Below are 15792 nucleotides of genomic sequence, written 5' to 3'. Positions count from 1 at the left end.
CCGGTTTTTTCGATAGACTCAAAATTTTGGATTTTATAATGATTTTCCCAAAAAAGTCAGTTTTTTGAAAAAATTTAGGCCAAAATCCAAAATTTTCAAAAAAACGAGATAGCCATTTGATAGACAAAGTAAAATTACGTATAACCTTTTTTGTTACGTCTTGATTCCTTTAAAAATGAAGATGTTAGCGGCGTTTGAACTTTTGCCGTTTTTGAGGCGAAAATGGCGAACATGACGTCACTAAAACGTCAATATCTCAACAAATTTCCGACGGATTTCGCTCAAATTTTCAGGGAACGTGTCAAATTGATGTAAGAAAAGGTACTGAAAGTTTGGCGGCGCTGCGCGCCGCCGTTTTTGAGATATCGCAAAAATTCGCGAGGGGGGGGGAAAATTTACCCCCCCCCCGCGCGGGTTAAGATGAAAAGAAAGTTGTCCGACATTTTCATGGGGTTATTTTTACGACTACCCAAGGTAACAGAAATGCAGATAATGATTAATGAATTGAATGAGAGTTGTGGACAGTTGAGCTGATTACAAAGAAGATCTGAATTTATCAATTAATGCACATGTTTGAATTATGAAATACACATGCACAAGATTAGCTTTACTAATTGAGACGCTCGATGCTGCCTTCTCGAGTTTTGCGCGAGAAATCATTGATTATATGTAATTTCGTCTGGTTAGAAACGCATTAGATATTACATTACTAGAAGTTACACGCAAACGATACAATTTCTGCGATCAATATAAAAATACAGCACGGTCAGTTTCCGTAGTTTTACTTGTTAAAGCTCACAATTAACTACAGACTCTGGAGAAACCGATGTTTCAATCTGAATCTCCCTTGTCTGCTTGCTCTCACGCCGCCGGGCTCCATTTTGTTGTACCCATACCCAAATGTAATCAGCCAGCTGGGGTATTGATTCGCGTTAATTGAACCTGCTACCAATTAGCCCGAGGACTGTCGAACAACAGCCGTCCGCGCCAAGCCAGTGAATACCACCAGAGCCACCGTAATTTGCGCCAAGTTTGTCCCAAGTGCTGCATTGTTGTGGCGTGCAGCAGGACGGCAGAGCGACGAGTCTGCGTCACGCCGGCGGCTGGCCCACTTCAGCGGATCAGAGGGTCGCAGGCGCCGCTGAGCCGCTCTAATCCCACCCCTTTTCGCATAATTCATCAACTGGGGAATTATTTGTTCTTCATCATAACAATAAGTCGGATCGGCTCCCCTCTGCCGCCGCTGTGCCGAGCAGGGTACCGCGGGACGACAGCGGGCGCGCGGCGGCGGCAGCGGTGGCGGCGGCGGCTCCCCACCCGGCATCCGTTCTGCCTGTCAGCTGGCACGGTAATGTCGTCTGATTTCTTCATCGGCGAGGTGGCCCGATGGGGCGGCCGGCGCGGCGCGTCGAAATTACACAGGGGCGCGCCGGGAGCGGCCAAATCAGGGGTGAAATCTGGCGGGGCGCGGGGTTTGCTCTCTGGCCGGCCGATTATGCAGCCTGGTCAGACGAGGGGATTCGGGGATAAAGAACGGGAATAAAAGGTCGCCAATGACAAAGAGTCGCGTGGATGGATTTTAGATAAAACGAATCGATGCGGGATAAATTATAAGGGGGAGCGCAGATAAAAGATTAGGGGCGTGCGCGGGGAGAGGGACGCCCCCGGCGGTGGGGAGCGTGGCCAGACGCTCGCCGCGCTGCCTTTCAAGTGGTGCCGCCGCGGCCTGGCTCCCCAACCGGGCCGGGGAGCATGCGTGCTTTTAGGCTTAAAGGATCTCCCCAAAAAGTGTTTCATCAACAGTCGAGGCCCAAAACACATAATGGGACATGGTGTTCTTTGTTCTATTTTGCTGTTTTGACGCAGTATTTTCCAGGTGCAGTTTAGATGTGAAGAGTATGCACATCCGACGCACAGAACACGACGATTTTTTAAATATAACCCGTATGATTTCACGAGAATGGTATCGCCACATAAATACACCTCACCTGACTAGTCAGCTGCGAAGCATGTAGCAACCTTTAAAACGAAACTAGAAAATGCAAAGGTGAATTGCAAAATTAATCTGTATTCCTGCACACACTGTGTGAAATCAAATGTTTCAATTTCAAATTTTTCACCATATGAAAGGCGCCTCATAAGAACTATGTAGGTAGATACGGCTCGTCAAGTTTCATGATAAATTTTCAATTTTCAAATGCATTTCTTAGTAAATCGACGCTTTGAAAGCTCTAAGGTAAGCTATAACGTTAGCCTAGGATTATCATTTGACTGATATCATTTGTCAAGAGGCCCCAAATCTAGTGGATGATGTCTACGAGCGGTCAGCATAGTCAGCTGTGGGCTAATATGTAAGAACGCCGCTGATATCCAAATTCGTAGTCCCGAAAATAATATATGTCACACCCTTCTAATCTCGGTTCGTGTTTATATTGCACGCAGTCTATTTCCTTCCTCTTCTCCTCCCTCGCTTCTCTTCGCCACTCCACTGGCGGCCATTCGCCGTCTAATCCACGCTATCGTCTCCACCAGGGCTGCATATTTGGTGACATTTTCGCCCTGGAAACCCGTCAAATTTCCCCCAGCACGCGCGCTTCAGGCTTCCCAATCTAAATACCAATCAAGAGTTTTAATTCATTCGTATTGTGTTTCACTGGACGGGAAAATCCGCGTGGCTGAAAAGGGATGTAATTTGCATGGCTGTCGTTGGCTGAACGTGGAATGTAAAAGCAGGCTGTGAGAAAGGTGGCAACCGAGAAAGCGGTGGCATTCGTTTTATTAAACCAGCCCCGCAACTTAGGCTGATTGTATGTTACACCGGCTGACGCTGGAATGAAACATATTACTGAATGCAGGACAGCGTGTGGCAGGCTTCAGGTGAGATTAGTCCAAATATGAGTACGATTGTCAGCAGAACTACGCTTTCCATAAGTTTAATGATATTGCGTCGCATTGCACTTAATATTTACGCACCGACGGTACTAGATTGTGATACGGATAAGCTTTATTTTAATGACAAAAAACTATTTATAAATAAGCACATTTATTATAACACCGTCTGCAGTACAATATCACTCCAACACACGCCTCACAATGAGATCTATTCCCTCCCTGGACCCTCCCCTCCCCTTTCAGTCCACATGCGGCCTCCAGAGTTTGGTCGGGCTGCCGTCCCCGTCCGTCACCTCAGCCGTCGGCGGTGACCGCGGGCTGGCGGCACAGGGCGAGTCGGCCCCCTCCGACCCCCTGCTGACCCGCCGCGCCCCCACTGCTGGCCAGCAGCCGCTGGGCGGACATGGCACCCAGCAGAGCGCCCAGCGGCGACCATCCCGGCTCGGCGGCCGGCCGCGCCACGGCGTGGAAGGCGGACCGCGGCCCCGGCGCCCCGTATCCCCCGGCGGGGGGAGGGAGTGGGGCGCTGGTCAGCAGCGGCGCCCGGCTGGACAGGCAGGTCAGCGGCGAGCGGGCCAGACCACCTGAAACAGAAACGGGGTGTTGGTAAGTGTGGGAGGGGTCAGGCTGGGGACGGACAGTTTGAGATGGTGACAGAGATTCTCACTGACGACAAGAAATCAGAACTGAATACGCTATCATTTTCCTCCTATAGTCTCGTAAAGTGAAACCCTCAAGCTCTCCCTTTACACACTAGATCGAACCTCATACTTATTCGAAAAGCCCCTTATACAGACTCAAAACAAATGTTCCCCTCATGACGCATTCACACCATCCACTCTTCTACCTCGCACCAAACACAAATTCTTGACTCTCCCCATCCAACCCGCGGCCCACCGTCTAGCTCACCGTTCAGGCCGTGCAGGAGAGCCTCGCTGAGGCGTGGGTCGGCCGCCGGGTGGCCCGGGAAGCCAGGTAACCAGGCGGCAGCCAGCGGGCAGGTGACCTGCCAGACGATGTTCCAGCCACGGGTTCGGGAAGCCCAGGCCAGGGTAGAAGTCGCAACCTGGAACAGAAGAGGGGTCAGGTTAGGTTGGGGGGGGGCCGGGGGGGGAGGACGACATCAAGAGTACAGCAAACTAGTCTCAACTTAGATCAGTAAGGTTAAAACTGCGAGATCATGTCATTGATTTTGGGAGAACACCCGATAGGGTAAGAGCAAGCTTCGTGGGTTCCGCTCAACTCATGTGACTTTGTTCCGCGTCGCCCTGGGTCAACTACCCGTGTCCTGTTAAACTCACGTGACTTGTTGCGCGGGTCCCTGGGTCCGTCCACGGTGACCTTGATCGCCCTGCCGATCATCACCACCTGCATCGGCTTGGTAATCAGCGTGATGCTCACGTTGAGCTGCTTCCCTGCAACACACACACACACAGGTAAAGAGAAGGTTACACGGGGCACTCGCACACGCCACCGACAATTTTTTTTTTCAGCTACCGCATTTTTGTTTCGTTTATTTCTTCTTCTTCCTTTTAGTTTATGTATTTCGCTGAATGCAACACGTTTATGATCGCGATTCAGGGCTGTTATTCTCAAGTCCAGGGCTGAGAATACGCTCAAAAACTTGTTTTTTGTTATACGGGCATAAATTCGAAAATCTCAATCGAAAGGACTGCAATATTCTACATGGCTAACTATATGTACTCGTGTACATATAGTACATATTATGGAATGTACATATTATGTAGTCGTACATATTATGGAAGTCAATAAATCCTGCAACATTGTATACATTTCTAGATTTTAATGCTTTGTAACATCATTTTGAGCTGTTTCACCGTTAAGTTAGACTTTTCAAATAGTGTTCTGAAAATGGGGATAAAATTTATTTCTGTGTAGCCTCATTGTTTATGTAATAGTCATCACGGCACATTAATCACGAATATAATTTACCATATTAGATGATTTCGTTTTTTTGTTTTACTTTAATGACCTCCTTACAATGATAATGAAACTTTCATCTCAATTCGTTTATTTTTTATATGAATTTTCGGCCACGGGCCATGATCACATATACATATAGTCAAAAGCAAAGTCAAAACTTGCTTTTGACTTTGCTTTTGACTATATGTATATGTGATCATGGCCCGTGGCCGAAAATTCATATAAAAAATAACGAATTGAGATGAAAGTTTCATTATCATTGTAAGGAGGTCATTAAAGTAAAACAAAAAAAAAACGATATCATCAAATGCCTTACATACAACGAGCCTTAAAAGAATATTAGATGATTGATGTTTGTGGAGCACACCAGTTTTCTTACGAAGAACAGTATCAAATGTGATATGCAGGTTATCATCATGGTCATTTTTAAACGGAAACAAGGTGTGATGAACGCAATTTACCAAGCCTTGAACCGCGCGTTATCAGCATACAAACTGCAATTTGAATAATGAGTAATTGAATAATCGCTGGGTTGTGTACGTCCGTATGTTCTGTAAAATAACAACACCTGGGCGATAGCCCCCTCGCCATATGTTTGGTTCAACCAGGTAGTTCCCAATCGACCACTGTGTCCTAACCCGACGTGTATTTACCGGCCGCCGAATCTGGTCCTACGCGGCCCACAGTCAGCCCCCGGTCATCTCTGCCCGCCGCTACCTCTCGCGGCCACCTGCACGCTAATTTAATTACCATGGGCCGGGCGCTGGACACGCCGCTTAGCGGGGTAAAACACCGGCTCATATGCTAATCACCTGATTATCCATCACCATTAGGAGCACGACGAACGCGCTCCAACGACAATTTGCCCATTTTAGGGCCGGTAATGCGGGTGCTATTTGCAGACGGCGCGTGTGCCTCTGTGCCGGCCAGCCGGAAGGATGCGCCCGGCCGCTGACACGGAACCGCGCACGGCCCGCCGGTGGTGGCCCTGTCTGTCCGTACTGTGCGGCAGAGGTGGACCGTGGGTCCAGTCAGACCCGCGGCCCGCTGCGGCTGGGGGCGGACCATGGCCGGACTGTAGAGCGCCGCGCGCGGTCCGTAATTTTCGTGTTGCTAATTGGTCTAGCATGTGCTGTTAGGACTGGAACAGCCCTTTCAGATGTCGTAACCGGGATGGATGAGTGCGGTTCACTATCTATCACGCCGCTACCATGGGGCGACGTAGAGCCTTCGTCGGCGTTATGGATCATTTAATGCGTGCTAATGGGGTTGAATGGTATCATTTACACATAAAAATGTATTACAACTCAATCCAGCCATGCGCGCTGCCAAACTAAAGCACTAAAGCGCACCTCAGCCCGTCTCCATTCACAAACTTTCCCAATATCGTCATTTTTTCTAAATTCTGCAAAAGTTGTCTATTGCCGGTGACTCAACTCGGGCGTTGAATATTTGAGTAACGGGTGGCGCCGTGCAATTCGTTACCCTCTCGGCCAATCATTGCCGCCAACAAAGGCCGTCATTACGCTGACCATAGAGCAATTGCCTAGTCACATCGGCGCAGTATACAAGATTTATGAATTACGCAGTGTCGAGCTGCGGTGCGTGGTTCGGCGGCGGTCTGCGGCGGGGGCGGGGGCGGGGGCGGCTGCAGGTGGGGCCCCGGGATGCGCCCCGCTCGGTCCGGGCCACTGCCGCCGGTCACGCCAGCGGCCTGCCGCGGCCACACACGGCCCCCGTGCGGTGAGCGATGCGGCCGCACGGGCCATATTTCACGCCGGCTGCCACCGGTGCCGGCCCCCTAGGTGTGCCATACTGCTGCATCAACACCTGTGCAATGCAAATTAGTCGTGCGGCCGGTCGTTTCTCTGCCGTTTGGCAGGTCGGCGCGCGCTACCGGCGCCGGATAATTGCGGCCGGACCGACACGGCGCGGAGGCCGAGTTCGAACATCCCGCTGCCGGGCCCGCCCCCGCCGACCGGCGACTCCCCGCTGTCTGCCCGCCGGCAGCCGTTGAAGGTAATTCTAATTACACGCCGGGCAGAGTGGGCCCGCCGCCGGCGACCGCTCCCCGTTCACGCGTGTACGCACAGGGACAGAGGCAGCAGGGAGAAGCAGCGCCGGCGGCGGCCCACCAGCCAGCAGGAGCTCGAGAGGCAGCTGGCTGACACAGTGGGATCCCGGGGCAGTCCCCTGGGAGGGGTTGACTCGACGCTGGATGACGTCACGACCGATCTTAGAACGATGGGCTGAGTCGCGAACGCTGAGCGACTCGGGTCATACAACTTTTGATTTTTGTTGCTCGTGACCTAAGCCTATTGAATACGGTTCACTATTGTATTGCATTGCCTATGTAAAATACCCAAACATTTTCGGCAATGACAATGGCCTCTAGCATCCTGCATCAATGAGGTATGGCTAGGGACAGTGGCGGCGGATTCGATTTTGGCGTGGGGGGGGCAAGATCCCAGTCGAGATGATGTCATAGGCGGATCCAGAAAGGCGTTTTCGACGCTGTATGGGACATACCCCCCCCCAAAAAAAGTGTCCAAAATCCAAAAACTCCTCGGATTTCGATTCCTTACGGACCTACTGCTGAACAGTATAAAACAAAAAAAAATCCTGATAAAAGTGTTATTATTAGGAAACATAAGGAAGGTACGTTTTGTCTATTTCGGGCGATGCAGGGGCCAGGGGGAGGGGGAGTAAATATTTGCTTTAAATGCCCGCTCCCTGGATCCGCCAGTGGACGATGAAACGCTTTTCTTGTTGCTGTATTAGAAAAAGCTCCAATGGGAAAAATTATGCCATACCCCGATCGCATATCAGATGTTGAAGAACGGTGCCAACCCTTTTGAAGTAGGCGAGCGCTATTCTTCAATGAGGTAACTCGTTACCATTTCCTCTGTTCATTTTACGTTCTATTTCCGTTTAACCTTCCTTTAAAAAGTATTTCTGAGACAGATATCAACTGAAACTAGCTCACAGCGGGAGGAGACCGCTCAAACATTCAGACACAGTCGGTCGCATCTAAACCTATTGGGACAGTGATCCGCCAGAAACCCTCCCCAATGGCAGTAGTTTGCCAACTAAGCTCACCGAGACGGGCTGTCTCGATGGGTTTATACAGGAAGCCTACAGCAAGGCTTAATAAGGCCCAAACGCTCGTCAAGCTGGGAACGGAGGGCTGAGGTGAGGGAGCGCGGCGGCGAGCTGGGGTGAAGGAACGGTGGCCTGGAACGAGAATCCAGAAGCTCTGGGTGGGGCGTTTCTTTCTTGGGGCTTTAGGGTGCGCTGACTGCGGTAAAAGGTTCAACTTATCACACCAAATCTTGCCACGACATCTACCGGTTCAGGCACTCGAGAATCAGCGGCCAGTGGTATCTGCAAAGACGAAGCATTTCCAACCCAGCTTCAGCCTGGTCAGGGCGCCTTAGGTGGCTTTAATTACAGTTGCACATACCAAATGACCTCAGTGCAGCCAGTCTGTGGCCGAAACCATTCGGAACAGACTTCAACGAAAAGTGAGACAAGGTTAGTGCTGTCGTTAAGTGCCATTAGGTATATGACTTGGGCCCCGTTGGCTTGACCCACTGGAAGGTGGTTGTTATCGAACGCTGCGGGGCATACTCATTTTTCCCAAATGCCTTAGATTTTGCTTTCGTATTCATAGGCGGCGGAACGGGGAGGGCACCGGGGCACCGTGCCCCCTTTGATTTTGGCATTTTAACGTTAGCGATATGGGCGTTGCAAGGAAAGAAAGGGACCAAAAGTCGGCAGTGCCCCCCCCCCTTTAATTGAAGGTGTTCCGCCGCTACTGTTCGTGTTTGATGCTCTTATTCTATAGCCAGCCTTTAGACAGAGGGGGGCCCACTAATGATCAGTGCCCTAACCCTCAAAAGTTTCCAACATTAATATTTAATTTTTTAATAGTGAAATCGAAATAAAGCGGATACTGAACTGTGAACATCCAGTTTTTACACTGGCCCCACACAAGCCTCCGAATGCCCAAAGCAGATCTCTGATGACTGGCCTTTGGGTGTCATACCATACCGTGCATTGGTCAATGCGGTCAATGTGTACGACCTCAGCGTTTACCATTTTATGCGCTGGAAACTTGCGCTCGAAAAAAATCAGGGGAGTGGCTTATTATGAGCGCTCATTAGTCCTAACTACCCGCAAGCGAATGGCTAGAGCCCTTCAGTCTCCGCTCGCTTGCGATTCGGCATTTATGTAGGGACAAAATAGCGGCAAACGACCACTGAAGGTATGAGTTGCGTCTCTTGCACGCTTAAAATATCTCTAAATCGAACCTGAAAAGACAAAAAAAAAATGATATAAAGCGGAAATGGTTAGCATTTACACATATTCAAAAGGCACCGTTGGACAAACTGTAGGAGCGCATAGCTGCAATATCAGGTTATGGAAATTTTCCTCATGTTTAAGGCACAAATTATGGAGGGGCAAGAATATGCGTTTGCCCCTCCTCCAAAAGTTTCTTAGGGGACGATGCCTCCTCTGCCACCCCGTATCCGTCGCCCCTGTAAACGGTCACTGAAGGCCTGGGTTGCTGCTGCGTCACGCTGACGCTTATAATGCCTCCAAAACTAGGTTGAAGAGAGGAAAACTTCAATTGAACGCGAACGCTTGCCATTTAAGAAAGGCAACGTATGATAAAGTATATGGGCATCTGGTTACATCTTCAGATGATCGAACAGCATAATCAGGTATATGGTTTCTTTTCTTGGCTTTGTCACAAATTATGGGGGGGGGGCAAAAAGATACTTTTGCCCCCCCCCACGAATTTGCCAGGGGGGCAGCTGCCCCCCCTGCCCCCCCCGAATCCGCCGCCCCTGGCTAGGGAAGCGCAAAACTAAGAACATAGTTATCTACCGTGTTTTTGTTTGAAAACAAAAATATTCAAGCAATTTCTCAAACACTCGCCGAAACAATCGGTTTTCTATACATATGCGCGCCGGTCGAGGGTGGAGAGGGGTATGGCCCCCTCACCGTTTCGCTTCCAATTGAGTTAGTGCCTTGTGCAAAAAGCAGCGCGTGCGCAGTTACGAGACGCAGTTACTGGTACCCAAGCTTATGTAAGGTTTCAGATCAGACCTGACCTCTGAGGTCAGGTCAGGTGCCCCAAGGTGGAAGTTTGGTTTTTGGTAAATATCTTCGTCAAAAATCGTTGCAGAGCCGCATTTTCGCACCATCGTGTTCTTCATGCTTGAATGCCTTTTGTTCGGATGAGGTCAAGTTAAGGTGTTGACCCTAGGTGAAGGCTGGGTCAGTGCCATTCAGGTCACAAAGTTGGCCTTGAAGGGGATCATATTACAGCATACCATTTGATTTGGCGAGTCTTCTCGAGACCATGATGACTTTTCTGATTTGCTAGAACAATTTGATCAGGAGTTATTGACACAAAACACGTATGACCTTTGTTACGTAATAGATGACGTCACATGACGTCATGGTGTCTTTGCATGGCGTCAGTTATGACGTCATGCAAGGTCAAAGATGCAAAAGTGAAACATGGGACTTTGCAAAGAGCGCATGTAATCATGATTTCATATGTTTGAGGTAGTTTTAAATCATTCCCGGCGCCAAAATAGTTAGCAGTTTCCGTGATTTCTCATTGACTTATATGTAATGGTGAGACGGACAGACCTGACAGACCTGAGCCCCCCCCCCCCCCCTCTGTCGGCAAGGGTTAAAAGAGCAGTTGAATACATGCATATTTACATATTTACATGCAACATTACAAATTTACATTTTTGCTGCCAAACTCCATGCTTACTGACAAATGGTCAAGGAAGAACTTTCTTAGAGCATATGAGATGGAATCATCCTGAACCGGGTCAAGGCTAAATGTAAAATATGAGATGCTATTAAGCTAGTAAGTAATTAAATGCATTCTAGATAACTTGACTTGTGATTGAGAGTGCGGAAAAATAAGTCGGACTTATTTCAGTGGTATACAAATCCTATCTCTTCGTTTGATGTATTTGCTGATCCTCATCAAATAGGCACTGGAAGTTTAAAAAAAAAACCGTTCAGTTGGTTAAACTATAGCGAGCTTTTCTGTTTGGTTCACTTGACGTGACCTGGCGATCTTACCTTGAATGGCCTTAGACTATTTTTTTTTTTTAAGTGAGTGTGGAGAGTGTATCATTATGTCACCGCCACTCGTTTCCATACATTCATTCATTCGCCCTGCCACGGCGCGGGCGCGGGCACCGTGACAGGGGCAAAAACATCAGCAAATGTAAGCACCTTCATATACAAAACATAAACAAATATAAGCAAGATTATAAGGGAGATAATTTTTGGCGGCCATTTATAAGAAAGCTCATTGACTCTTGAACTAAAAATGTATCATCAAGTTTCTTTTTTTACTGGATCTAAAGCACTATCATCATGTGAAAGTCAATCAGTGTTACATAACAATAACAATACGGTAAAAGATACCTGACATGTCCTGCTTCAAAATTATGAGTAATTGCTTTGTAGAAAAATACAATGGGGCCAATATTCATGCCTAAGTGGACTACATCACTACTGAGATATGAGTATAATAATACGCCACCCCAGTCAAACTGCATCGCTTTCAACCAATGCATTACGTGGGACATTGGACGCTCCTTCAACGAGACCCAATGGCAGTTATCACTGCATATTAAGCGCCACAAAGTATCAACATGCACGCCGTAATTCATAACCATGTAGTCACCAAGTCACCTTGCAATAGAAACTGTAGAAGATGATTAGTGCATTGCAGCGGCCTAACTGATCCTAATGACTCATTTAATTGGTCAAGCACGACATGGTGATGCTGCTATCGTTGTAAACCATATGCCGAGTATGTAGCTAGTATGTGGATGTTTCTGATGAGTGTATTTATTTGTCATTATGGCCGACATAAGGGGCAAGGGACAGCGTTTAAAAGCTGCAGGACATTCGGCCATTATTAGGGGTTGCTTTGAATTAATAACCATCAGACCTCTGCCTAAGGTGAAATGTTTAAGCATCTTGTTGTCGTATAAATGCATGAATAATTTACTCGAACGTCATTAATAGAACTGGAGTATTCATTGCGCATCTAATTCAAAACATTTCATTCCAAATTAAAGGTAGGTACTTCTTCATAACAAGGCACAACACAGCCACTGCGGTAAGAAGTGATATCTGCACTGCAACGCATTGCGCCGCTGTTCGTGGCGTTAAGTTTTACTTATACTTCATAGGGTAAATCCTTTTGACCCTGCTTGCATCATAACGAGTTGTTTTATAAAAATAGAGGAACCATTTTGATTTGTCGAAATTGTTCGTCGATGTCGATATTTGATTTGTCGAAATCTCATTAACCGTGTGACTATCTCGCTCGCCATCACTAATGAATTGGGCTGAGGATGTGACACTACGATTAGCTGAAAGTCCCGCACTTAATATTTCCACTCACCTCTACCGCTTCTGCCGACGAACCTCAGGTCGGAGAACTTGGCCACCTGACCCTTCATGACGGCCCGGTTGTTACGGACCTCGGCACACGGATTGTCCTCATTGCCAGCCCGCAGGATGACCTCCGTGCCGTCACTAATGCCATCTAGTGACACCACGCGGAAACACGTCGGTAGCGTCTTGTTGGAGCGCCAGTGGCCCGGCAGCCGCGTGCACAGCACGTTGGGAGCCTCCGTGGCCAGCAGGCTACCCTCCGACTCCAGGCGCTGGGCAGCCATCCCGGCTGTGACCAGATAAAGCGGCCTGGACCAGCGCCCTTCCCCAGCCGGAGGACAACTCAGGGCAGATACCGGCCGGCTGCGACGGTAGCGCCGCGCTGCGGCCACTGCGCGAACTGCTGTCGGACCGCCCACCGCGGAGGGACGGGCTCGCGGGGCGGCGCCGACGCGACGACACCGACGCACTGCCGACGATACCGACGCACTGCCGACGATCCGAGATCAGCCAGCAGCGGTGTCCGGGAGAGGATCCCTGAAATGGATCCGTGTGGGATCCGCAGAATCAGAATCAGTCTCGTTTGAGAAAGATGAGCGATACAATTGTGATATCACATACCGTTTGCCAAAGGACCCAACATGCCGTGAACTAATTTCCGCTGACAAAGGTGGGTATATAAGGCATTTGGCACACTGATGACAGCTGTAGACCTTAGGGGCTGCAGGACAGTCAAGTGTAGTGATAAAAGGTATTCGATTAGGTTCAGAAGTATTGAAGCTACTCAACACTTCCCCGACAGTAATAAATCGGAAAGACAAGGATGTTCAAGAAATCCAAGCGAACCGAACAAACCAGCCCCGAACGATCACATAAAATATCTGCGTAAGAAAGAATCGCTTCCTAAAATAGATAAGGAGCAGAACTGAAAAGCATCACCGATGCCGGCCTACTGAAAGCTAATGACATCCTGTTAGAGTCCCTGAGCCCCTTCTTCGGGGGACTGAACCGTCCTCGGAACCTGTCTGGTCGGCTATATTGAGACGGTATAGTTCCGCTCACGCTAAATATACACGGCGGAAACAAATCCTATTTTGAAACCCGAAAGGTCTTCCTCCAATTCACGATAAAATGTAAACATAAAACTTATGAGGGGGCCGCAACGTTCGACTATGGTATGTACTCACCTTTATATGTGCTGAAGTTGTGTTTTTGATGAGATATGCTCCTTTTTCGACAAATGATGGTGTTCTTCAGTCCGCAGCGGATCACTCGATTGACAGATTTGTTGCGCCGTCTCCAATGTTGACACTGGTGGTCTCCTCCCTCACTCTCACCTTCTCCCTTTAACCGGCGCTCTCCTCTCACTCTCACTCGCCCCGGTCCTCTGCAGCTGGTCCTTTCGGCTCGGAGGTGGCGCCACGTCTGTCGCCGCCGCGCCGCCGCTCGCCGCAGCGCGCCGCCACTGTCTCTCTCTCCCCTCGCCGCGAGGCCGCCGTCATATGATCCCCCGTCCTGGCCCATTGTAGCCCTAATGGCCGAAATGATTGGCGCACAGCCGATACCGGCCGTGTATTTAAATCCATTGCGCTTTGTGTTGGACGGGCGGGAGCTCCCGCAGTTCCTTTGGGAGCGGACGGGCGGGCATTGAGAGCGGTGCCGGAGCGGTGGGACAGCGGCGGGACGGCGGCGGGACGGCGACCCAGACACGCTAGTCACGGTCGCCAATCATGTTCGGATCGAGCGGCTCGCTCCCGATTGGATTATGTGCAAATGCGTCCGATGAGGGCACGCCGCGCGGCCGATGGGCGCTCAGCGTTTCTATTGCCGCTAGCAGAGCAGGCAGTCGGGATGGGTGGTGTAACGGTGTACCGACGGCGGCTGACAGACACGAGCGGGAAAAGGACGATGGACATTGATGGTGAGCACTAACACAGATAGTACGGACTACGGAGAGAGGGTGCACTGTGCAGGCAGGTGATGATGATGAGATGATGATGTGATGGTGATGATGAGTGAGGAGGATGGTGAGGAGAGTGAAATGAACGAATGCTGCAGCCCAGCCCAGCTGATCAGCAATCCCAATCATTACGAAGACAATAAATAAGAAAATAACAGAACAGCAAGATGCCTTGGACTTGTTGCCTTGCCAATGACTTGTCGACTGCAGGCACATGTCAATAGTGCCGTCACATGGCAGCGCATTACTGCACCATCGACTAAAACTATCTCCCTCTTTTATCTGATCCCTATTCATGTTATCTTTTGTATGTTATACGGACATTCGACATTATCGCACTGAGTGACCGACTGCCGAGCAGAGCGCGGCATAAAGCGGAGGAAAAGGGGGCACGAACAGCAAACAATCCCTACAGGAAGGGATGGAGGGTGTCGCAGGCCGCTGTGGGAGCCCTCCTGTCACCACCAACCGACGCCATGTCACCCTCGTATCGGCGGTGATAATAAAACCCGCCCGGCTCCCTTTCATGGAAACAAAGCACGGCGAGGGGTTCGCTGGGGCTGCGTTTAGTATGAGGTCGATGCACTGAACTTGAAAAATGGATGGGTTCAGTGATATGAGTAATTAGCTGTCCACGTTAAAAAATGAATTAGTGACCCGAAGTTATATGTAGTCGGAGAGCAAGCTGTTATTTCCAAGTTTTGTTTACAGTTGTGTGTAGTGTATAACTGTGGCAAAAGTTAACGAGTAGGTAACAATATCGACATCAGGGGCTTAGAACTTGAGTTATCGTTTATTCACTCGTCGAGCAGCAATTGAAAGTTGGCAATAAGCTGAAAAAGGTATGTCAGATTGACAGTTCAATGTTGGAAATTAGGTGATGCAGATTTTGTTGCTTGGTTCCTAAGAAGAAAGGAACGATGTTTAAAGTTATCATCTGAGGTTACCTCAAACAACTAACAAATACCTACTGGATGGTGTATATAGTTTCATCAATATGCATGAAATTTACGCCACCTTTGAGAGTAGCGTGTCAACTTCTTTATTTCCTTCCAACACAAGTAAAATTCACTAGATTTTATTTAGGACATTTTTCAATCGTGTATCACAAATAAAATACTCGCTAGTAAAATACTAGAGTTTTCATATTAAAATGCAATAAGAAATATAAGAGAAAAACGTTCACTATCATCATTGCAATGGATTGTATGTATGTACCTATGTATTTACGATCATGGGCGATCCACACATGGCGTGGCGATTACTGCCCACACATGGCTGCTGTGATAGCCAACGGTCGACCGCCGAGCTGCGGTGTTGAGCCGCTGGGCTTCTGCAGCTGGCTGCAGCTGGCTGCCGGGCTGCAGCACTCTCCTGCAGGGCTGCAGCCGTCTCAGCCCACGTCCCGAGTCGAGCTCGCGGCCGCTCCCGGTGGGAGCATGTATCACCTGCCGCCCACCGCCGGCGGCCCGGCTGCCACGCTAACACGGTTAGCGGCATATGCAGCGCGTCTGCGGCAGATTGCGGCGCACCCGGCCGCGGCT

At 49.3% G+C, this 15792-nt stretch overlaps 1 protein-coding gene across 1 annotated transcript; it reads right to left on the bottom strand.

Annotated features, from left to right (window-relative positions):
• Positions 1–3186: 3186 nt before the first annotated feature.
• LOC122391757 (runt-related transcription factor 3-like) lies at positions 3187–13618 on the bottom strand. Its single transcript, XM_043385984.1, has 5 exons — positions 13476–13618; positions 12296–12825; positions 4194–4307; positions 3824–3958; positions 3187–3476 (listed from the first exon to the last, which is right to left on the bottom strand). Exons 2-5 carry the CDS (start codon positions 12570–12572, stop codon positions 3187–3189), a joined length of 816 nt encoding a protein of 271 aa, XP_043241919.1. The 5' UTR covers positions 12573–12825; positions 13476–13618.
• Positions 13619–15792: the final 2174 nt, after the last annotated feature.

Source organism: Amphibalanus amphitrite, unplaced genomic scaffold, assembly GCF_019059575.1.
Source record: "Amphibalanus amphitrite isolate SeventyFive unplaced genomic scaffold, NRLGWU_Aamphi_draft 000453F_arrow, whole genome shotgun sequence".
Lineage (NCBI taxonomy): Eukaryota > Metazoa > Arthropoda > Thecostraca > Balanomorpha > Balanidae > Amphibalanus > Amphibalanus amphitrite.
Note: the sequence above shows the minus strand (reverse complement) of the source record. Positions and strands in the feature narration are given on the sequence as shown.

Excerpts from the sequence above, each read along its gene's own strand:
- LOC122391757 (XM_043385984.1), bottom strand. The coding sequence starts at position 12,572 with ATGGCTGCCCAGCGCCTGGAGTCGGAGGGTAGCCTGCTGGCCACGGAG. Across the intron at positions 4,308-12,295 it reads CGTCGGCAGAAGCGGTAGAG|GGAAGCAGCTCAACGTGAGC; the intron begins GTGAGTGGAAAT and ends TGTGTGTTGCAG. Across the intron at positions 3,477-3,823 it reads CCGACCCACGCCTCAGCGAG|GTGGTCTGGCCCGCTCGCCG; the intron begins GCTCTCCTGCAC and ends TTTCTGTTTCAG.